Source organism: Xenopus laevis, chromosome 2L (assembly GCF_017654675.1).
Source record: "Xenopus laevis strain J_2021 chromosome 2L, Xenopus_laevis_v10.1, whole genome shotgun sequence".
Lineage (NCBI taxonomy): Eukaryota > Metazoa > Chordata > Amphibia > Anura > Pipidae > Xenopus > Xenopus laevis.
This window is the reverse complement of record NC_054373.1, coordinates 3,102,559-3,126,703: the sequence shown is the minus strand read 5'-3', so window position 1 is coordinate 3,126,703 and position 24,145 is coordinate 3,102,559. Positions and strand designations below refer to the sequence as shown.

The following is a 24,145-nucleotide window of genomic DNA, read 5'->3' as shown; positions in this document are numbered from 1 at the left end:
TCTCTTCTTCCTCCTTTTGCTCTTTGTTTTCTCTCTTCTTCCTCCTTTGCTTTTTGTTTTCTCTCTTCTTACTCTTTTGCTATTTGTATTTCTCTTTTCTTCCTCCTTTGCTTTTTGTTTTCTCTCTTCTTACTCTTTTGATATTTGTATTTTTCTTCCAACGTTTGCTCAGTTTATGACTTGTTTCCTCTCTTCTTCCTTCCTGGCTCTTCTCATCTGCTCTTCTTTGATCAATATTTGTTGCATCTGTCAATGGATCTGTTGTCTTTGATACATCTGTTGTTGATGAACCATTGCCTCAAATATGACAAATCAGTGTTTGCATATTGTATATCTTCACGTTAGAAGGACAATGATCCAAATATGATGTAACCTAAAAATTCATGAAGTTCTTTAGAAGGTGCATTTAATAAATAGCCTTTACCTTACTCTGTAACATAAACATGGAGCTGCTGACAACAACACACTGTGATCCATTGGCATTACTGGTGGGAGAGTAACTTGCAATAAAACATAGATTATTTTGTAACATAGATACATAGATATTTTGTATGAGAAAAACACTAAGCAAACATGACTGTGTTTTTCCAAGAATAAATAAAATCATCATTAAAAATCCACATTATTAACTTTATATTAATAGACTGCATAATAATGATCTCTGTTATCCAACAGATTACTTTAATGTTCCATTATTCATGTCTTGCCTACAAGAGATATTTATTATACCTGATAATTCATTTGGGGCATAAAGGTAAGAATTCCAGAAATGTGTGGTGTCCATGGTGCCAACCAGGAAGGAAAAGGAATGTTGGGTGGGAATGTCCCGAGCACATAATTACTTGGTTTATAACTAAGAACTGTACCATGAATCTCATCAACACAGGAGGTGCCTTATTTATATCATGAGATTTACATAACTATTTAGCCCTCGTATCTTATTAGAAATCAACATCCCTGGCTACACCCAGTACAAAACCAGCCAAACTCATGTATATACAGTCTTCTCTGTGTGTCTCCATAAGCCCTTTATTATCATATAATGATAATAATTGTTGGGTGGGTCCAAATAACCGTATCAGCCCAATCTTTGTTATGAGCTATGGGTGCCTGGTCTGAAGGTCACTGAGGGCTTATTTGTACCCTGGGTACCCCTGGAACTATAGCAGGGTGACACCCCAATGTTTCTATATATCTGTAACCTTGTTATGAGCTAAGGGGGCCCAGTCTGAAGGTCAGTTAGGAGGAGATTTGGGGTGAGTGCTTATTTGTGCCCTGGGTACCCCTGGAACTATAGCAGGGTGACTGTTACCCCAATGTTTCTATATATCTGTAACCTTGTTATGAGCTAAGGGGGCCCAGTCTGAAGGTCAGTTAGGGGGAGATTTGGGGTGAGTGTTTATTTGTACCCTGGGTACCCCTGGAACTATAGCAGGGTGACTGTTACCCCAATGTTTCTATATATCTGTAACCTTGTTATGAGCTAAGGGGGCCCAGTCTGAAGGTATGTTTGGTGGAGATTTGGGGTGAGTGCTTATTTGATCCCTGGGTACCCCTGGAACTATAGCAGAGTGACACCCCAATGTTTCTATATATCTGTAACCTTGTTATGAGCTAAGGGGGCCCAGCCTGAAGGCCAGTTAGGGGGAGATTTGGGGTGAGTGTTTATTTGTACCCTGGGTACCCCTGGAACTATAGCAGGGTGACTGTTACCCCAATGTTTCTATATATCTGTAACCTTGTTATGAGCTAAGGGGGCCCAGTCTGAACGTCAGTTAGGGGGAGATTTGGGGTGAGTGTTTATTTGTACCCTGGGTACCCCTGGAACTATAGCAGGGTGACACCCCAATGTTTCTATATATCTGTAACCTTGTTATGAGCTAAGGGGGCCCAGCCTGAAGGCCAGTTAGGGGGAGATTTGGGGTGAGTGATTATTGGAGCCCTGGGTACCCCTGGAACTATAGCAGGGTGACACCCCAATGTTTCTATATATCTGAAACCTTGTTATGAACTAAGGGGGCCCAGTCTGAAGGTCAGTTAGGGGGAGATTTGGGGTGAGTGTTTATTTGTACCCTGGGTACCCCTGGAACTATAGCAGGGTGACTGGTACCCCAATGTTTCTATATATCTGTAACCTTGTTATGAGCTAAGGGGGCCCAGTCTGAAGGTCAGTTAGGGGGAGATTTGGGGTGAGTGTTTATTTGTACCCTGGGTACCCCTGGAACTATAGCAGGGTGACACCCCAATGTTTCTATATATCTGTAACCTTGTTATGAGCTAAGGGGGCCCAGTCTAAAGGCCAGTTAGGGGGAGATTTGGGGTGAGTGCTTATAGTGTGCATCTCCAGTGCTCCTTAGGTTACTGCTGGGCAGCATGCCACCCCTAAAATCTTGCTGCCCAAAGGCCGGGTGTTTGTGGCCTTGACTGGTCATGCTGTGCCTGTCATTTTAGAAGCTGCTCTGCATCCATCTTGAATTGTTGGGGACCTTGCTGTTTCTGTCATGAAATTCTGGGAAAACAAAAAATGTGTGAGTTCTGTTATGTCCTGCCATCCTACTCAGATACACTTTGACCATTTTCTTGGCTGGGGACCATGACAAAGATTGGGAATTGATGTTTAATGTTATCTCTTACATATAATGCAACATGAGAAGCTGAGGCTGCTGTCACCATCTATATCTTTGCCAAATAGAGACATTTGCTCATTTAAATCAAAAAAGACATTGAAACCTAGTCCCAACTGGTCAGTTTTCTAAACATTCTTGAAATGACTGGTGAGTGGAGTCTGAGGGAGAAAGCGCTGGTGGTGGGTCAGAACCTGTACATTCAGGTATATTTATCTCTACAGCTTCAGAATTGGATGAATGAAGGTCTGGAGGAACAACAGAAGAGTTGGTGCCACCTCTCGAGCTGACATGTTGTATAATGGTAATCAGTCCAACGCTGGAGCTGTCTGGGTAAGTTCAGCTGATATGAAGATATTTTTTGGTAAGGACAAACCAACATTGCACCTGTCTTCTCCTATAGATGAGAGGCTCACCCCAGGTCTTCGTTTGGCCCCATAGGAAGTATCTGAAAATGTTAAAGTTTGGGGGATCCAGAGAAAAATACCAGACGTACAGTAATTTGGGTACAATTCATTCTTTTCTATGTCTTGTGTATAATTACATTTATATGAAAATATCAGGTTGGTGTTCAGTATAAGTATTAGGCAGGCATTTATTTATTGTACCTTTCCTATCTTATAGAAGGAGGCTGCCAGGAAACTTGATGGAATTCCCATATTTATTGGGGTCAGAGCAGTTAAGAGGAGGCGCCACCCATCGATCAACTGGCAAATACCGGGCGATGCCCCTGATAATGGTGTGTTTATATTCTATTATATGTTAATTGGCAATTAGCAGTGTTTGGAAGTCAATAGAGGTGAGCCAACCTGTCCCATTTCTTTCCTAAAAATTTGTGAAACCATATAAAAATATGCAAAACAGCAAAAAGTTTACAGAACACATTGAAGTCAATGGATATTTCTTCCACTCAAAATGCATTCAAGTCACTGGACTTTTTTCTTACTCAAAATGCAATGAAGTGAAGAGTTGCCCAATGCATATCCATGCTCATCGCTAGAAGAGACTCATTTCTGTATCGTTTTCACCGTCTCATCCTAAGGGTAATGTTTCACCCAGAATATGGAGTTCAATGGCATAAGGCACAAGCAGTATTTCATGTCTGACATTAACCTAGAGGTGAGATACTTTTGGTAATATAGTGAAATAATGCAGAGGATATAAGTAGTGATGGCGAATAAATTTGGCAGGTGATTTTCTGCGTTTCTGACGCCTGTCGGAATAGAGTCGCTCACGTCAAAACCATCACACCTCAACTCTATTCGAACGCCCATTTTTACACCAGCGTCAAAATTTATGCAGACATCAGCGAATTTTGCTAAATTTCACCGTTTCTGGAGAAATTTGCCCATCACTAGATGAAAGGAATTTACTATTCCCACCAGGGTTGGACTGGGCTGGTGGGACACCAGGAATAGACCTGGTGGGCCCCAGACTTCATGGGCCCCCAGCCATTGCAGTCCTGCTCTGCAACACATTGCAGCTGCTATTTCGGGAGGGAGGAAGGACGTTGGGAGAGGGGGGCCCTTGTGGTTGCAGCCCCAGGGGGCCCTCAAGACCCCAATCCGACAATGATTCCCACTGTGAGGAAGTGTAACCTGTTGGAGGAAGGGGTTCCCAATTAGCCCAAAGGCAGATTGGGAAGTTCGTGTTCCCTTGTCTATAAAAGGTAGGGGGGCTTATGGTTCTGTCTCTTTGTTCTCCATCTAGTGCTGGGGATGGAAGGGCTCAGTAACCCCCAATGTAACCAAAGCCTTAGTAAAGTCAGGGATAAGGGACCCCTGGAATGAGGTTCAGATAGTGAAAACAAGCTTCTGAAATACACAGGCTGAGAATCCGCCCCTACGCTGGCATTAGCCTCCTGTCCTACCTGGGGAAATTAAATGTGTCGAGAGTTATAGTTGTATCTCCAATACGTCTGTGAGGGGCCCAGCGAAGGTGAGGAGTGACATGTACCCTTGAGAGCAGCTGGAAATGGAAGCCCTGGTGTCTATAATGCTACAACACCATCCCTTACATAAGGGCTACCACTTTTAAAGGATTTGAAGGACTTTAGCTTTACTTAAAACCAGTTGTGTTACTCAGTGTTACCTGAAATGACGGACGACTGTGTGGCCTTAGATGAGCCTTCGATGTCTTTGCCTTGGACAAGATCTGTCCAGTTTGAGTAGGACCCTCAGTCACAGATGGTACAAAGATGGTACCCGACGCCATTCATTCCTGCAGGTACAAACCTTACCTTCAATACAGGCCTGTGGAGTCAGTACATAAATCTTCTGACTCCTCCGTTTATGGTACCCCCCTACTCTGAATCCTGTTTTTAACACGGTAACACCAAAAATTGAAAAGTGTATCAAAATAATTAAAATATAATGTACTGTTGCTCTGCACTGGTAAAACTGGTGTGTTTTCCTTCAGAAACATTACTATAGTTAATGTAAACAAGTTGCTGTGTAGCGATACACATTAGATAACAGATGAGTACTACTATAGTTTAAATAAATAAACAAGCTGCTGTGTAGCCATGGGGGGAGCCATTCAAGCACAGGATACACAGTAGATAACAGATAAGTACTACTATAGTTTATATAAATAAGCTGCTGTGTAGCCATGGGGGCAGCCATTCAAGCACAGGATACACAGTAGATAACAGATAAGTACTACTATAGTTTATATAAACAAGCTGCTGTGTAGTCATGGGGGCAGCCGTTCAAGCACAGGATACACAGTAGATAACAGATAAGTACTACTATAGTTTATATAAACAAGCTGCTGTGTAGCCATGGGGGCAGCCATTCAAGCACAGGATACACAGTAGATAACAGATAAGTACTACTATAGTTTATATAAACAAGCTGCTGTGTAGCCATGGGGGCAGCCATTCAAGCACAGGATACACAGTAGATAACAGATAAGTACTACTATAGTTTATATAAACAAGCTCCTGTGTAGCCATGGGGGCAGCCATTCAAGCACAGGATACACAGTAGATAACAGATAAGTACTACTATAGTTTATATAAACAAGCTGCTGTGTAGCCATGGGGGCAGCCATTCAAGCACAGGATACACAGTAGATAACAGATAAGTACTACTATAGTTTATTTAAACAAGCTCCTGTGTAGCCATAGGTGCAGCCATTCAAGCACAGGATACACAGTAGATAACAGATAAGTACTACTATAGTTTATATAAATAAGCTGCTGTGTAGCCATGGGGGCAGCCATTCAAGCACAGGATACACAGTAGATAACAGATAAGTACTACTATAGTTTATATAAACAAGCTGCTGTGTAGCCATGGGGGCAGCCATTCAAGCACAGGATACACAGTAGATAACAGATAAGTACTACTATAGTTTATATAAACAAGCTGCTGTGTAGCCATGGGGGCAGCCATTCAAGCACAGGATACACAGTAGATAACAGATAAGTACTACTATAGTTTATATAAACAAGCTGCTGTGTAGCCATGGGGGCAGCCATTCAAGCACAGGATACACAGTAGATAACAGATAAGTACTACTATAGTTTATATAAACAAGCTGCTGTGTAGCCATGGGGGCAGCCATTCAAGCACAGGATACACAGTAGATAACAGATAAGTACTACTATAGTTTATATGAACAAGCTGCTGTGTAGCCATGGGGGCAGCCATTCAAGCACAGGATACACAGTAGATAACAGATAAGTACTACTATAGTTTATATAAACAAGCTGCTGTGTAGCCATGGGGGCAGCCATTCAAGCACAGGATACACAGTAGATAACAGATAAGTACTACTATAGTTTATATGAACAAGCTGCTGTGTAGCCATGGGGGCAGCCATTCAAACAGGAAGAAAGGAGAAAAGGTGCAGTTTACAGAACAAATAACATATAAAACACCATTGTATTTGACAGAGTTTATCTGTTATCTGCTATGTCTATATGGCTATATCTGCAAAGTCTAAATAAATCACATCCACTGACATCCCAGAATCGAAGGTCCCTGGTTACCTTCTGATAAAAAGAAGTTAGTCTGGCAAGATTTATTACGTATAAAACCATGCTGGCACACACTCATATTATAATTTGCAATGAAGTCCAGTATCTTATCCATTTATAACCCTTCAAAAAGATTTCCTAACGCTGATGTCAGACTAACCGGCCAATAGTTTTAAAGGCTAAGAACAGGATCCCTTTTTTGAATAGCAGCACCACATTAGCAATTTGCCAGTCTCTCAGCATTATGACCTCAATGAGAGGTTTGTCAATCACAGAGCTAAGCTTGTTTAATACCCTGGGATGAATACCATCTGGCCCAGGACCTTTGTTTATCTTTACATGTTCTACTCCAGGTTTCCACATACTTTACTTATGCAAGGTCTACTTTAAGTGATTATGATCTACATCCATAAAAGCATTGTTAGCATTCTGTTCCATGGGAAATACTACTTAAATACCGATTGATGGGAAAATGTATATTGCTATATTTAACAAACATCTATTTCTTATTTAACCTTAACATAATAAATATCTGAATGGAAATCATGAGACAGGAGAGTGATATAGACAAGCTGTTTGTTGACAGTGTCTTGAGATCTACTGATCACCAACTAAAGATCTACTGGTAGATCCCAATCTTCCTTTTGGGCATCCCTGTTCTAGTCTCTTTTGAATTTCCTCCTATGTGAGCCATCCATCATTAGTTGAATTACTAGGATTGGGATTATTAAGAAGAAAACCTTGTGTATAGTTATATTATTATATTTCTATAAAACTATCAGGTTGGCACAGAGTATTTAGCATTTTATATATCAAGAGACTGAAGGTCAATGCAATTAGGAAAAGGGCATCACTGAGTGAACACTAATTATTCATTCAAATACTGGGCTGGGCCCTTGACATGTAAATATTATTCTGTTATTCCTTCATGTTCTTCACATAGTTTGAATTATTTAGAAGTGACTCATTTGTACCTTAATTCTCTTTTCCTTGAGTTCCTCCAGCAAAAAACAGGTTAACTTTTCCCTTTTCCCGACCCCCAATATGTCTGCTCCAGGCAATGTTTTAATTTTAAATATATTTGATTTGATTTCCATGTTAAACAAATAATAACAGTATGACAGCAAATTTTATGCAGATGAAAGACAAGTTATAATCGATACAATGGCATAAAATGATTAAAAACGAAATACCATTAAATGAGACTGACAACAACTAACTAAAATGAACTAAGCCAGTGGATGTAAACATATTGAAAGAAATAAAGAAAAATGTCAATTCATTGACTGGAATGTCTGAAAGCACATCTTATAAATGGAGAAACCGTCCTATTTGATCACCTGTATTAGAATAACAAGCTTCAAAAAAGGGAGACCAAATCAGTTTAAAAGAGTCAATGGAATTATTTCCTTTGGTTTTGGTTAATAAGGCTTCTTGCCAACTAGGCTGGTTGATAAAAGAAATAAAGTCTGTTAACGAAGGGGGTTCTTTTAGTAACCAAGAATTAAATAAAGCTTTCTTGGAAGCTGCTAGAAAAAAACCTGTCAATAATTTATTTTCAGGGGAAATAAAATTTGTGTTGGGAACTGAAGGAAACACTACATTATCTAGATGCAAAAAAGCAAAGCACGGAGACAATTTAATCCTTATCTTCAATTGATAATTCAAAAACCCAAACATTTCCCTCCAATATATATCAATCTTTGGGCAAGACCATAAATAATGAAAAAGTGACACATTAGTCTCATCACATTTAGGACAGTATGAAATAGGGCCATTAGAGGAAGTTTTTGAAAATAATTTTCCATAGCCTAGATGGATAAGCTTAAAATGTTGTTGCTCCAGGCAACGTAAAAGATCATTTTGGGCAGGGAGTACATTTGGCAGCTGTCAAAGCTTTTTTGCCCTCTACTCAGTGTTGCAACTTACAGCCGGGCCGGTAGAAATATTTCTTGGTGCTAATGTTATTAATAGGGAAAACTGATAAAAATATAGGGAGGCCGGTATTTTGTAGCAGAAAAGAAACCAGTTGCCCAACTGCCACCAGCGACTTTTGGAATTCAGGATTTCGAATTCAGGAATTCACGCAACTGACTGCGGCCAAGCATAGGTGGAGGGTGATTTTTTTGTTTTGGGAGGCTTCAGGTAGCCATACATGGGCTCAGAACACAACTACAGTCTGCAAAAAATAAAAGAAGAATCCTCAGGCCCCCAACCCACCACATTGGCTGAGACAAAGTCCTGCCCCCAAAACCTGTTTATCTCTTTCTAAATGTTACATTATTTATTTCACATACCACTTGTGTCTAGGAACCTTTTTTCTTTTAAAGTCAACCTGTAAATCACCAATTAGACTGAAAGTGAAAGCCCAAGAGCAGAGGGTGTTGGTTTGAGAATTCACATCATTCCAACCTCCCGTCATGTCGGCACATGGTACAACCCAACTATATAAGTGACACTTTCCTCCTGCTGCAACACATTGTCACCCTCTCTACTCTGTCCCTTTTAGTCCACCACAGCTTTATCCAACATGGATATTGGATTCATGGGAACTCCAAACTTCAATGATCAGGTAATGTTATGGGTAGGTACAGGCAGTTAGTAGACAAGACTGGTTTCAGGCTAGATTTTTTAAAATGAAATGCCTGTCTTTCAATCTTGGAAATATAATGGAGTTATTTTATATAGGCACCTTTCCTTCAAATTATTTACAGTATGGGACCTTTTATCCAGAGTGCGCAGGACCTGGGGCTTTCCCGATAAAGGCTCTTGTGGTAATTTAAACATTAAATAACATTTAAACATTAAATAAAGCCAATAGTCTGGTTTTGCCTCCAATAATTATTAATTATATCTTAGTTGGGATTGAGTACAGGTATGGGACCTTTTATCCAGAATACCCAGGACCTGGGGTTTTCCTGATAAGGGATATTTCTGTAATTTGGATCTTCAGACCTTAAGTCTACTAGAAAATCATTTAAACATGAAATAAACCCAATAGGCTGGTTTTGCTTCCAATAATTCCAATAAGGATTAATTATATCTTAGTTGGGATCAAGTACAAGCGACTGTTTTATTATTACACAGAAAAAGGTTTTTTTTAAAAAAATTGGATTATGTGGATAAAGTGTAGTCTATGGAAGAAGACTGTCCTGTAATTCAGAGTTTTCTGGGTTTCCAGATTTCTGATCCTATACCTGTATTTATGTATTAAGTGATTGCCAGTAATTTTGCCAAAATAAAAGAAGAAGTGTTTACCTGTGACTTAATACAATGGGTAACACTGGGTAACAGTGATCTTTCTTTACTTATGTAAATGTTACAGTTCTAGTCCATTGCATGGGAGAGTCTGCCTGGTACTTCTAAATCTCCCTTTAGTTCTGGTGTAAAAACACAGAAGCTCTAGGCAGGGTCAGTCTGGGCCAGCAGGAGACTAGGAAAAACCCCTGTGGGCCCAGTTGACCCATGACTGCTCCCTCATTCAATCCCAGACTTTCGGCCATTCCACGGCAACCACAAGTAGAGGTATAGGTCACACTGGAAGGGGAAAGAGGAGGTGTAGGTGTACTGTGAGTCTAGCAACTAGGGTGGGGGGCCCTGAGGTGACAGTCCCAGTGAACCTCAGACACCCCAATTTGACACTGGCCCTAGACATTTTAAATGGTGTAACTAGATATTGCTGGGCCCCTCAGCAAATTATTTTTCAAGCCCCAAATATGTCTAGAGGTTGACTTATTTTACCAGTATTTATTCAAAATGTATATGAATTAGGGCCTCATGGGGCCCCTATACCTCCATGCCCCCCCTGCAGCCACAGGGTCTGCTTTCTCTATAGTTACACCCCTGTGTACAGTCTACAGAGCAATAGTCTCAAATGACACATGATGGGATCTCATGCCCATCACCTAAAATGTCCATTGACCTTCACAACTCTGCTGCCTATATATGACTAGACATGTATCATGGCAACAGCATCATCATCATCATGGAAACCACATGGCCAGCAGGGTGCCTCCCAACAGTATCACTTTTTGTAGGACAGTCCTAATATTTGCCACAACACCCGCTGTCCTGGATTGCCCTATAAATGTCCTTTTTTTCTTCTGGCCATCACAGTTTCTTGCAGACTAGAGGTTGAGGAGAGCTGATGGGACACGGGCTTGCAACGTGCACATCATGAAATACCCGGGGGGGCTCAATGAAGAATACTTGGCAAACGTAACTGTGTCCATCATAAAAATGCTTGAGGGCCAATGAAAATATTAGGGATGCACCAAACCCACTATTTTAAGAAACAGATGAAAGATTCAACTGAACACTAAACTGAATCCAAACCCTAATTTGTATATGTAAATTAAGGAATTTGGGGAAAAGAGAACCATGCAAGCAGCACGTGGTTAAAAAAAATTGAATTCCTTGTTGGTGTGATGAAAAGTCACGTGATTTTTTTGGATTCAGATTTGGTTCTGCCAGGCAATTGGATTTGGTTGAATTGTGCTGAAAAAGGCTGAATCCTAAACTGAATCCTGGATCCATTGCATCCCTAGTAAATATCCCTTGAGGGTCACATGACATCCAAGCCCCAACCTAAAAAAATTGTAGTGCCTAAGATTGTAAGTCGTTGAGATTGTTTCTCATTGGCCCTTGATTGCCTTGTTCTGTCCCTGTCCCGGCGATGAAGGAATTCCAAGTGTAATAAAGTTGTCTTTGCACATGGTTCAATAACTGCTGAGTTCCATAATCACATTATCTCCTGGTAGGATATCGGTGGAATTAGATTCATGTTGAGTCTTCAGCAGTGGCTTAAGTATAAAGGAAACAGACCCCAGGGGTCCATTTCTTCTGGACCCATTACTTCTGAGTTCTCCTCTTTCTGCTATATGTCCAGGAGGATGCTAGACATATAGGTGCTAGATACACCTGAACATCACCTGAGTGAAGAAGCAGTGGTGGGCTGAACCCTTGGAACCCAGAGAGAAAGTGGGGATTGAAGTGATGTAGGCTAAGGGCCTTGTGGAGCTTTACAAACCCTCTATCCATGAATATAACCAACATTATGGCCAATGGTCACATATTTTTAAGGAACATTTTTGTTCTAGTCTTTCCCAGTTCCAGATTGCCAATCAACAGACACTCTTTTAGCTTGGTGAGAGCACCCAAAATACTTATGTAGCACCTATGTATATTTTATTAACAACATATCATTGGCTCTTGTGTTTCAGTCGATGTATCAACATCAAACGTATCAACCACCAATGTATCAACCGCCAATATATCCACCCCCGACAAATCAACCCCCAACATATCAACTCCCAGCATACCAACCCCCAGCATATCAACCGATGACTGTCCAGCCAATGTTTCAACCACCAACGTATCACCCAATGCAGTGCCCTATGATAATGCGCCCACCAATGAGACGACCATCAAAGAATACTCAACAAAACTATAATCAGCAAAGGAACAACCAACAGAACAATCAGCAACCAGACAATCAACAATCCATAACTAAACAAGTGTTGGGTTTCTTGGTTAAGAGCATATTTATGAGCAAAGAAAACGGGGGAAACAAGAAACAGACACAGCAACCAGATCTATACCTGGGAAATGAAAACCGGATGGAGCAACCAGATTTATACCAATATGAATATGATGCAGGTGGCCTGGCAAGCTATGAGGTATGTCTTAGGCAAAATTCATTCATTCAAAGATTCATAGATGATAGATTTTTTTGAGATGTTGCAGCAGGAAAAACTTTAGGTTGGAGTAATCACTAATAAGTTAGTGAAGTAACTAGAGGGTCATGGGCCCTGGTGCTAAAACCTTCTGGTACCTTTGTATCAGGCACCCCACCACCCAATGCCAGACCCACAGAACTATGGGAGTTGTGGGACAGCGACAGGTTTCCTACTGTACAAACGTGTGCCCTGATGTCACAACACCAGCTCCCCTGGCAGTTACACCGCAGTTAAGACCTGGCAAATGTGAACAGGTTTGGCACTTGTCTGGTTTTAAACTGAACAATCCTGTTTTCTTGGTGCTTTCTGGGTTTTTGAGTACTCAAACCCCTATTTGCCCAATCCCTGCCCATGTTCTATCCAAAGCCTGCCCCTGAGGTCCTCTACTGCCCCCCAACATACCACGGCTGGTTTATCTTTTTGGTAATTTGTGTCTAGAGTCTCTTCTTGTGAAATATATTAACCTCTTGTTACTTGGGTGTTTCAGGTTCAACAAGATATGTACTATGGTATCCAGTCGCCCGACTCTCCACCATCACGGGACACAGAATAGCCAATACCGTTCTTCTAAACAGAATTTTCACATTTAATATTCTCCATTATGTAACCAATCTGCTATGAAATTGTGTATTCAATTAAACAAGTAATAGGTACAATAAAGCTTCCATTTGCCTAATTTACTGACTGCCTCCACTAATTACAATCTGCTCCAGTGGAATTTCCAAAGAAATGGTCTTGATAGGACACCCAGCTGCTATTTATTCACATTAGTATAACCCTGCCCCAAGCTACGACTGAGTAAATGACACGGTTACATTTATGAGGCAAGAAAACCAGTTATAATTCCATGTATTTAAGCAATTTACTTTAATATTTAAAACATTATTCAATACATTTCAATACATTCACACAAATACAAACTGGGAGCCAGGATAAGCAGAGGCAGTGTTCCAGATAACAAATGTTACCTCCAAATATATACCTGATGCATGGCACTAAGTAGACTGATGGGTGGCACTGAGCAGACTGATGCGTGGCACTGAGCAGACTGGTGGGTGGCAATGAGCAAACTGATAGGTGGCACTGAGAAGACTGATGGGTGGCACTAAGTAGACTGATGGGTAACATTGAGCAGACTGATGGGTGGCACTGAGTAGACTGAAGGGTAGCACTGAGCAGACTGATGTGTGGCACTAAGTAGACTGATGGGTGGCACTAAGTAGACTGATGGGTGGCACTGAGCAGACTGATGGGTGGCTCTGAGCAGACTGATGGGTGGCACTGAGCAGACTGATGGGTGGCACTGAGTAGACTGATGGGTAGCACTGAGCAGACTGATGCGTGGCACTAAGTAGACTGATGGGTGGCACTAAGTAGACTGATGGGTGGCACTGAGCAGACTGATGGGTGGCACTGAGTAGACTGATGGGCAGCACTGAGCAGACTGATGTGTGGCACTAATTAGACTGATGGGCGGCACTAAGTAGACTGATGGGTGGCACTGAGCAGACTGATGGGTGGCTCTGAGCAGACTGATGGGTGGCACTGAGGAGACTGATGGGTGGCACTGAGAAGACTGATGGGTGGCACTTGCCAAAGTTTCCAGGAACAAATTGTTACCTGCTGAGAACAGGGAGTAAATGATGAAGAAACCCAATTGCGAAACCTCGAATTTTGTCACATTGCCCAGCCCAAATATAATATATATATATATATATATATACTGTATATACATAATGAGCCCTTGTCTGCTCTGATACACTATGGCCCTCACAGTTCCCTCACATTGGCTCCATGGAATCCTCTCTATTACTGGGAGGTTTCAGTGAGGTTCAACCTGCAGCCAATGAAGCCGAAGTACTGGAAATCTGTGACAAGGTAAGTTGGGCAATGATATTGATTAAAGATAAATAACTAGGAATAATCATCCAATAATTGATGTAAAGATAATGGGGTGAATTTACTAAGACAGATACTATTTAATTTTCCAACTTACTGAATGCAAGTAATTCTAAAACATAGCACTGGTTATTAAATCTGTCCCACTGGGTTTTGTATGAGAACTTCAGGGGCAAAAGGGAAACATAAGTGGTGTATGGAGGCTGCAAGAACCATATCTCCTCTACTCCAATCCATCAAGAGATCTGATACGGATATGATTCATCAACATTTAATATTTAGGCACTAAATGATAAGGAAACCCCACAGGTCTTAATAATCCCGGCCCTGAGTTTACTACATCTCTTTGGGCATATTATGTATATTTGTAATCACAGATTCGGCCTGAGGTTGAAGCCAAGATTGGGGAAAATTTTGCCGAATTCCAAGCGATAGAGTACAGAATGCAGGTGGTGGCTGGGATGATCTACCTTATTAAGGTAATGTATCTGTACGGCAAGCCATGAGGGCCACTTGCATGTCCTATATAACATAGGCCTCAGCTGGGTACAGAAGGCTGCAATTACCTCTCCCCAGTTCTGCTGAATAGATGCAAATGGGAGGAATGCCAATGCTGACAGAGCTGCCATTGGAGGGGGCAGACAGGGGCTTATAAGGGACCAGGTTTTGGGATAAGATCTGTCAGAACTAAATTCTGTGATGGTGCAGACAGAGTTTAATTCATGCTCCATGCCAGTGAATTCAGCCTGAGACGACAGCAGAAGACTCAGATGTGCCCCTGGGAACAGACTCATAGACCACTAAATTTCGAGACTTGCTATAGAATGGGGGGAGGTCAGGGGCAGGCTGGAGGTGTTTAAGCCCAGGGGGGTTTTCAAGTATGGCCTATATATATATATATATATTGAGTTTTTTCATTGGAGCCACATTTTATTTAATTGACAGGGCTATCACCCAAGGAATGAAACCCACTTAGCCAATATAGGGACCCCCCATCCAGAACCACAACAACCTTGCTCCCCATAACAGCCCTGCTCCCCATATCAGGCTTCCCAAGGCAGAGTTGCATAGTGGGTTATATGGCCGCCTCATTTCTGCTCCCTGGAGATGATCAGTGAAAAGCAGAATGGGCAATAGAACCCAGGACCTGACCTGTTCCAGCACGTGGGATCTCAGGGAGCAGAAGTCAAGGAGCTGAACCCCAACGTACAACTTTGCCATAGGATAACTAGTGACGCCGAGTTGTTTTAGCAGGTGATTCATTGTAGGAAGGGGCAGATTGTAATGTTAATTCTGGTGAATCCCAGGACTTCCCATGGGAGATGAAAGAGCAGACTGAGAAGGGGACAGGGCAGAGAAAGGCTGCACCAAGTTATAGATCATATTAATATTCATTTATGTATTTCAGGTGTACACTGGAAATGGTGAATACTTGCACATTGAGGTGCTGAGCAATCTGGAAGGTGGGGGGCTGGAGCTGCTTAAATACGAAAGAGGGAAATCAAGAGATGATCTACTGAGACCATGAATATCAGTTAGAGATACCAAATGGCCACATTCTGAATTCTCTACAAATGATTTACCCAAATACTGTTCAGAATCCAAAGTCTACTTTGGATATTCTTGGTAAAAATAAAAATTGCAACAAAAACAACGGTCACTTTCATTTGTCTGGAGCTTCAAAGTCACATGACTTCAAGGGTTCAGATTTGGTTTGGTGGAAAAATTTGGATTTGGCCACATCTGAATCCTGCAAAAGTCCTAAGATTCCAGCAAATCCCAAACTGAATTCCGGATGCAGAGGCATCGATAATATTATACTTTCTACTGATACCGAATTGTTCAACCCAACAAGATCTGCCCTACTGGGAGAGAAAAACAATGAAAAAGTCTTTTAGGTCTACAGAGGTTTATCTACCGAGTCCTCTGCACACAAAATGTGGTGGTCAGCAGCCCCCCAACTACTAACAAGATTACCAGTATGTAAAAACAGTTTCAGTCACCCTGCTATAGTTCCAGGGGTACCCAGGGTACAAATAAGTACTCATCCCAAATCTCCTCCTAACTGACCTTCAGACTGGGCCCCCTTAGCTCATAACAAGGTTACAGATATATAGAAACATTGGGGTGTCACCCTGCTATAGTTCCAGGGGTACCCAGGGCACAAATAAGCCCTCACCCCAAATCTCCCCCTAACTGACCTTCAGACTGGGCCCCCTTAGCTCATAACAAGGTTACAGATATATAGAAACATTGGGGTGTCACCCTGCTATAGTTCCAGGGGTACCCAGGGTACAAATAATCACTCACCCAAAATCTCCCCCTAACTGGCCTTCAGACTGGGCCCCCTTAGCTCATAACAAGGTTAAAAATATATAGAAACATTGGGGTGTCACCCTGCTATAGTTCCAGGGGTACCCAGGGTACAAATAAGCACTCACCCCAAATCTCCCCCTAACTGACCTTCAGACTGGGCCCCCTTAGCTCCTAACAAGGTTACAGATATATAGAAACATTGGGGTAACAGTCACCCTGCTATAGTTCCAGGGGTACCCAGGGCACAAATAAGCACTCACCCCAAATCTCCCCCTAACTGGCCTTCAGACTGGCCCCCTTAGCTGATAACAAGGTTATAGATATATAGAAACATTGGGGTGTCACCCTGCTATAGTTCCAGGGGTACCCAGGGTACAAATAAACACTCACCCCAAATCTCCCCCTAACTGACCTTCAGACTGGGCCCCCTTAGCTCATAACAAGGTTACAGATATATAGAAACATTGGGGTAACAGTCACCCTGCTATAGTTCCAGGGGTACCCAGGGTACAAATAATCACTCACCCCAAATCTCCCCCTAACTGACCTTCAGACTGGGCCCCCTTAGCTCATAACAAGGTTACAGATATATAGAAACATTGGGGTGTCACCCTGCTATAGTTCCAGGGGTACCTAGGGCACAAATAAGCACTCACCCCAAATCTCCCCCTAACTGACCTTCAGACTGGGCCCCTTAGCTCATAACAAGGTTACAGATATATAGAAACATTGGGGTGTCACCCTGCTATAGTTCCAGGGGTACCCAGGGTACAAATAATCACTCACCCAAAATCTCCCCCTAACTGGCCTTCAGACTGGGCCCCCTTAGCTCATAACAAGGTTAAAAATATATAGAAACATTGGGGTGTCACCCTGCTATAGTTCCAGGGGTACCCAGGGTACAAATAAGCACTCACCCCAAATCTCCCCCTAACTGACCTTCAGACTGGGCCCCCTTAGCTCCTAACAAGGTTACAGATATATAGAAACATTGGGGTAACAGTCACCCTGCTATAGTTCCAGGGGTACCCAGGGCACAAATAAGCACTCACCCCAAATCTCCCCCTAACTGGCCTTCAGACTGGCCCCCTTAGCTGATAACAAGGTTATAGATATATAGAAACATTGGGGTAACAGTCACCCTGCTATAGTTCCAGGGGTACCCAGGGTACAAATAATCACTCACCCCAAATCTCCCCCTAACTGACCTTCAGACTGGGCCCCCTTAGCTCATAACAAGGTTACAGATATATAGAAACATTGGGGTAACAGTCACCCTGCTATAGTTCCAGGGGTACCCAGGGTACAAATAATCACTCACCCCAAATCTCCCCCTAACTGACCTTCAGACTGGGCCCCCTTAGCTCATAACAAGGTTACAGATATATAGAAACATTGGGGTGTCACCCTGCTATAGTTCCAGGGGTACCCAGGGCACAAATAAGCACTCACCCCAAATCTCCCCCTAACTGACCTTCAGACTGGGCCCCCTTAGCTCATAACAAGGTTACAGATATATAGAAACATTGGGGTAACAGTAGTTCCAGGGGTACCCAGGGCCTTCTGCTCTTCAGCTGGTCAAACTCTAGACTTCAGTACCCTACATAAGTTGCTTAATAAATATTCCCTGTTTATAGTCAGCCTCCAGACTGATCTCTGGACTTGCATTATATATATATAATACTGAATTGGTTTCCGACAGTGTTGGACTGGCCCACTACGGATACCAGGAAAACTCCCGGTGAGCCCAGGTGTCAGTGGGCCCTTTGGCTTCTAACCATTTGGCCTATTTCATGAACAATCCCTAATTCTTTATGAGAAGAAAATGAGTAATAATGGAAGAATATAGTAAGTAGACAAGACTAGGGGAATAAAGAGGTTGAGTGAGGAGAGGAGGAATAATAGGAGGAATTCTAAGTTCTAAGGTTTTCTGGTGGACCTTTGGCATCCCAGTTTGACACTGGTTTCCGATCACCAGTTCAGCCTCCACAATGATCTCCCTTTGTCATCTGGTCAGATTCAGAACTGTTTTAACCCGTATTTAATTCCTAAAATGCCCTTCCTTATTACTCTAGTCAGCCTGACCTTTCCCTACTCTAATCCTGTATAATAATCCAGTCTTTCTTCATCTGCTCCATCTCCAGACTGATCTCTCCCTTCAGATCCAATTCCTCAAAAATGTTTAATTTTGTCAACCTCCGGACTGTTCTATCCCTACATAATTCATTACCCCAAACAGTCTCTGTTCTAGATCTTCTCTTCCTCTGGACTCATCTGTTCCCTGGCTGGTCTTTGTTTATTAGCCCCTTGGGCACTGTAGCTCAGATCCACAGGTAAGTGTGAAGTTCAACAAGCCCCTAAGCTTAAAGGGGTGTTTTAACTTTTAGTATGTTATAGAATGGCCAATGCTAAGAAACTTTTCAATTGGTCTTCATTATTTATTTTTTATAGTATTTGAATTATTTGTCTTCTTCTTCTTCTGACTTCTTCTTTCAAGCTTTCAAAGGGGGTCACTGACCCCATCTAAAAACAAATGCTCTGTAAGGCTACAAGTGTATTGCTATTGCTTCTTTTTATTCCTCATCTTTCTATTCAGGCCTCTCCTATTCATATCCCAGTATCTTATTCAAATCAATGCATGGTTGCTAGGGGAATTTGGACCCTAGCAACCAGATGGCTGAAATGACAAACTGGGGAGCAGCTGAATAAAAAGCCACAAATAATAAAAAATGAAAACCAATTGCAAATTGTCTCAGAATATCCCTCTCTACATCATACTAACAGTTAATTTAAAGGTGAACAACCCCTTTAATAATAAAAGCATTTGCACAACTGAATGCCCTAAATATGAAACTATGTGCTGGATATATAATATATTTTCATTATTCTAGCACACAAGGAAGAGGGCGTTGAGCATTCAATTAAAATGATTGCAAGTTCTTCTATGCAAATTCTATGATAATGAAGTCACAGGGAACTTCCCTTTTGGTGCAGCTCGTTGGTTTAAATTGGGTCGTCTCGACTGAGTTTCTCATAGGAGCCTCGTGTCATCATCACTAGGAATCATGTCTGAGTGGAGCGAAACTGAACCAGCGACCCCTGATATACAGGACATGATCGATGAGGTACGACCCCTTAACTGACGTATAAAATGCAAACTATTTTGGGGGGCTGTGGGGCTGGTGCCACTGGGTACTAGGGGTAAAATTTAGTGGAAATGTTAATTTGAGTCTCATAGAGGTCCAACCTGAACACGTATGTGTTGAAAATATTTTTCATACTATCCTTGTTACGATTTAAAGGAGAACTAAAGCCTAACTAAAGAAGTAGGTAGAAATGTTGTACATGATGTTTTGTGCTTCTGTACCAGCCCAAGGCAACCACATCCCTTTAGCAGTAAAGATCTGTGTCTCCAAAGATGCCCCAGTAGCTCCCCATCTTCTTTTCTGCTGATTCACTGATTCACATGCTCTGTGCTGCTGTCACTTACTGAGCTTAGGGAGCCACTCACAATATACAGTACACATAGAATAGAAATGTCACAATATAAGGCTGATTAGTAATTAATACACATAATTACTACATGGCAGCACAGAAACCAGTGCAATTACATCAGAATTGAATAATCAGCAAACCTGTAGCATCAGCTTATATTACAGCCAGGGAAGCTCATTTTCTGCTGCTGGATAATTAGTGACGAGCCCTAAGCTTAGCTTCTCAACAGCCAATCAGAGCCCACTGAGCATGTGAGTGTCACAGACACTTTCCAAGATGGTGACCCCCTGTGACAAGTTTGAAGTCCTGGATCATTGCTGCTATTGACAAGCTCAAACTTTAGCCTCGTGCAATAAGTTCATTATATAAAATAGGACATTTTTAGCCATGTTAGGGTTTAGTTCTCCTTTAAGAGGGGCCTGAGCAAACAATTGACCTTAAACGGGGTCTTGAGACCAGGGATCTCCTCCATCAACTAAAGGGTATTAATTAAGAATATTGAATTCTATTTAATCCCCCATCAGGATCCTTCGTAACCAATTAGGGACATGGGGGAAAGGGAGGGATCCCACAAAGCTAAATTCCCTAACCCCCAACCCCCAATGCTATCTTTGCACAATATCTATTTACATGGGGCTCAGATCAGGGGCAGGGGGTGAGGGATTCAGTCTGACGTCCACTTAGGGTGAGAATTGGGGGAGAACCTACTCCTCTGGTGTCACCCAAAAGCCCAGTTTAAAAGTCTGTTTGAGGTAAATATTTCTTTGCTCCCCTAAATATTCTTGAAACTTTAAGTAAATGACTGATATTTGTCTTTGTATTTTAAACTGAAGTCTGACAACCACTGGTCAAGGGGCTTAGGGGCAGATTTATCAACGATCGAGATGAATTTTCGAATGAAAAAAAAGAGCTATTTTCTGTGTACTTCAACTAGAGAATAGTCCAAATTCAATTAAAATTTGAAAAAAAATCGAAAATTAGAATATCAAAATTTATCATGTACTGTCTCTTTTAAAATTCCATCAAAAACTTGCCGAATTGCTGTTTTACCCTATGGGAGACCTCCTCTACTCTGGAGTCAAATTGGTGAAATTGAAAAATCTAATTTCTTTGGGGGGAAAAACTTTGATTTGAATTCGGCCAAATACAGACCTATTCGGATCGAAAACGGACCTATTCCGCCAAAAAATAAACTTCGACTTTATTTAGGTTGGTCTTTTTAAATTTTGAAGTTTTTCGAATTCGACCCTTGATAAATATGCCCCTTAATTGTAGTGAAAGCTGTAAAGTTTGCACCGTCTAGTAACCCATAGCAACCTTTCATTTCCTCAAGTCCAGTTTGAAAGCAATTGTTGCTATGGGATACAAGACATGATGCAAAAATGATGATTAACCCACTAGACCCTGTATATAAATACTGTATATATGAACACTCTCCATTCTCTAACCATGGGGGGGGGTGGAAAACACTGGAATTACATATTTCCCCAATCCCATAAGTGGTGGGTTAGACATATAGAAATATAAGTGATACCCGGAATCATAATGGGAAAACATTTCATTTTTTTACTATTTTGGTTCAGAATCACATGGAAATAACATTGTTTTTTATTTCTTGCCCCAACCTGCTCCCCCCGCAGCTCAAACCAGAATTAGAGCGTCTGAGTGGCACAAGTTTTGATCATTTACACGCGGTGTCCTATAGAATGAAGCACGGCAGCGACGCACACACATATCTCATTAAGGTACAACGAATTATATTCATGTCAACTGATTATATTGTGTCACTTCTCTATATAGAAATAGATCTGCTTATTAAAGGGGCAGTGTCATAAAAGAACTGTGATATTTAGTCATGGAGAATTGTTACGTGGGAAGCACAATCAGATGGTTAAAGGGGGTTGTTCACCTTTAAATTAACTGTTAGTATGAGGTACAGAGGGATATTCTGAGACAAATTGTAATTGGTTTTCATTTTTTATTATTTGTGGTTTTTGACTTATTTAGCTTTTTATTCAGCAGCTCTCCAGTTTGCCATTTCAGCCATCTGGTTGCTAGGGTCCAAATTCCCCTAGTTACTATGCACTGATTTGAATAAGAGACTGGAATATGAATAAGAGAGGCCTGAATAGAAAGAGGAGTAATAAAAAGTAACAATAACAATACATTTGTAGCCTTACAGAGCATTTTTTATTATTTTTTTGATGGGGTCAGTGACCCCCATTTGAAAGCTGGAAAGATTCAGAAGAAGAAGGGAAATAATTAATTAAGAAAAACATTAAGGCCAAATAAAAAGTTGCTTAGAATTAGCCATTCATAGCACAACTCTTGCATTGTAAGCAGCAGTCCTGTCCTGCTTTATGGCAGCTGAGATTCTAGCTATCTGTATAACAGAACATTCTGTCCCAGTGGCTGCACAGATCCTATCTGATCCCCATTGTAAGCAGCAGTCCTGTCCTGCTTTATGGCAGCTGAGATTCTAGCTATCTGTATAACAGAACATTCTGTCCCAGTGGCTGCACAGATCCTATCTGATCCCCATTGTAAGCAGCAGTCCTGTCCTGCTTTATGGCAGCTGAGATTCTGCACCGCGTGCATGCGAGGACGCGCAGCAGCATAAGTGTTTTTTCATGGGGGAACCTGTTTGGGGGGAGCATGGCTGGGCTGGCGAGGGCCCACCGAGTTTTTTCCCAGTGTCCCGCCGGCCCAGTCCGACACGGATCTCTATTATCTTTTCTTTTATTTCTCCATTATTTATTTGTTTCAACTAAAATATAACGTGAGCTTTACTCCATTTTTTCTGTGCTGCCTGTGCTCCCAATGTATCTGTGATCTCTTGTTGTTTTCTAGGCACACGCTCCCCCTAATGAGTTTATCCACATCAGCCTTTCCCTGCACGGAAGTCACCGAGAAGTTGCACCACCACAAACAGGTAAAACTGAGGACGATCCACTGGAGCCTTATTAACAGACATTGGGAGAATGTGGTTCTGTTATCCAGAGATTCTTCTGCAGACAAGATCCTAACGACTTGATTGGCACAACTGCTTTTATCAATGGACTGTTTATATTAGTCAGGATAAATGTGACGGGGATTTTTTCTTTTAAAAACGACTTTCTTACTTTATTTTCTTTTGCTCCCAATATTGTTTTAGAGTTTTAAATGTCATTGTTGATCTTAATGGTGTAATATAAAATAATGACAATGCCTCTCTCTAACAATCTCTAACACCCTCTAGCAATTTGTAGTTGGTCTTTTTTTATTTTCTTTGCAGCTTTTGAATTCTTGATCTTTGTGTTCCACGTCTCTCAAATCTGGAGTTTAAACGTGTATTTCACCTTTATCTGGACATTTAGGGGCAGATTCATTAAGGGTCGAATTTCGAAGTTAAAAATACTTCGAAATTCGACCCTCGAATTGAAATCCTTCGACTTCGAATATCGAAGTCGAAGGATTTAGCGCTAATCCTGCGATCGATCGATCGAAGGATTTTTCGTTCGATCGGATTCGAAGGATTTTAATCCAACGATCGAAGGAAAATCCTTCGATCAAAAAATCACAGGCAAGCCTATGGGGACCTTCCCCATAGGCTAACATTGACTTCGGTAGGTTTTACCTGCCGAAGTAAAGGGTCGAAGTTTTTTTTAAAGGGGAAGTACTTCGACTATCGAATGGTCGAATAGTCGAACGATTTTTCGTTCGATTCTTTCGATTTCGTTCGAATTCGAACGAATTTAACCAATTCGATGGTCGAAGTACCAAAAAAATACTTCGAAATTCAAATTTTTTTCATTCGAATCCTTCACTCGAGCTTCATGAATCGGCCCCTTAGTATTGGGCAGAAATTCTGAGACAATTTGCAATTGATCTTCATTTATTTTATTGAATTATTTAGTTTATTTAGCTTTTATTCAGAAGCTCTCCAGTTTGGAGTGTCAGCAGACATCTGGTTGCTAAAGTCCAATTTACCCTAGCAACCAGGCAGTGGTGGGAATGAGAGATTTGAAGATGAATGAGAGAGGCCTGAATAGAAAGATAAGGAAAGTAACAGTTACAATAAAACTGGAGCCTCATAGACAATAGTTTTT

At 41.5% G+C, this 24,145-nt stretch overlaps 2 protein-coding genes across 2 annotated transcripts; both read left to right on the top strand.

Annotated features, from left to right (window-relative positions):
• Positions 1 to 14,099: 14,099 nt before the first annotated feature.
• LOC121399625 (stefin-2-like) lies at positions 14,100 to 15,940 on the top strand. Its single transcript, XM_041581172.1, has 3 exons — positions 14,100 to 14,225; positions 14,624 to 14,725; positions 15,655 to 15,940. The coding sequence occupies exons 1-3, from the start codon at positions 14,142 to 14,144 to the stop codon at positions 15,772 to 15,774; spliced, it is 306 nt and encodes a 101-aa protein (XP_041437106.1). The 5' UTR covers positions 14,100 to 14,141; the 3' UTR covers positions 15,775 to 15,940.
• A 3,597-nt stretch (positions 15,941 to 19,537) lies between these two features.
• Positions 19,538 to 23,294, top strand: LOC108707655 (cystatin-A). The gene is made up of 3 exons (XM_018245659.2): positions 19,538 to 19,687; positions 21,698 to 21,802; positions 22,908 to 23,294. Exons 1-3 carry the CDS (start codon positions 19,628 to 19,630, stop codon positions 23,022 to 23,024), a joined length of 282 nt encoding a protein of 93 aa, XP_018101148.1. The 5' UTR covers positions 19,538 to 19,627; the 3' UTR covers positions 23,025 to 23,294.
• Positions 23,295 to 24,145: the final 851 nt, after the last annotated feature.

Coding starts and splice junctions, on each gene's coding strand:
- LOC121399625 (XM_041581172.1), top strand. CDS start 14,142: ATGGAATCCTCTCTATTACTGGGAGGTTTCAGTGAGGTTCAACCTGCA. Junction 14,226..14,623: donor TACTGGAAATCTGTGACAAG/GTAAGTTGGGCA, acceptor TTGTAATCACAG/ATTCGGCCTGAGGTTGAAGC. Junction 14,726..15,654: donor GGATGATCTACCTTATTAAG/GTAATGTATCTG, acceptor TATGTATTTCAG/GTGTACACTGGAAATGGTGA.
- LOC108707655 (XM_018245659.2), top strand. CDS start 19,628: ATGTCTGAGTGGAGCGAAACTGAACCAGCGACCCCTGATATACAGGAC. Junction 19,688..21,697: donor TACAGGACATGATCGATGAG/GTACGACCCCTT, acceptor CTCCCCCCGCAG/CTCAAACCAGAATTAGAGCG. Junction 21,803..22,907: donor CACACACATATCTCATTAAG/GTACAACGAATT, acceptor GTTGTTTTCTAG/GCACACGCTCCCCCTAATGA.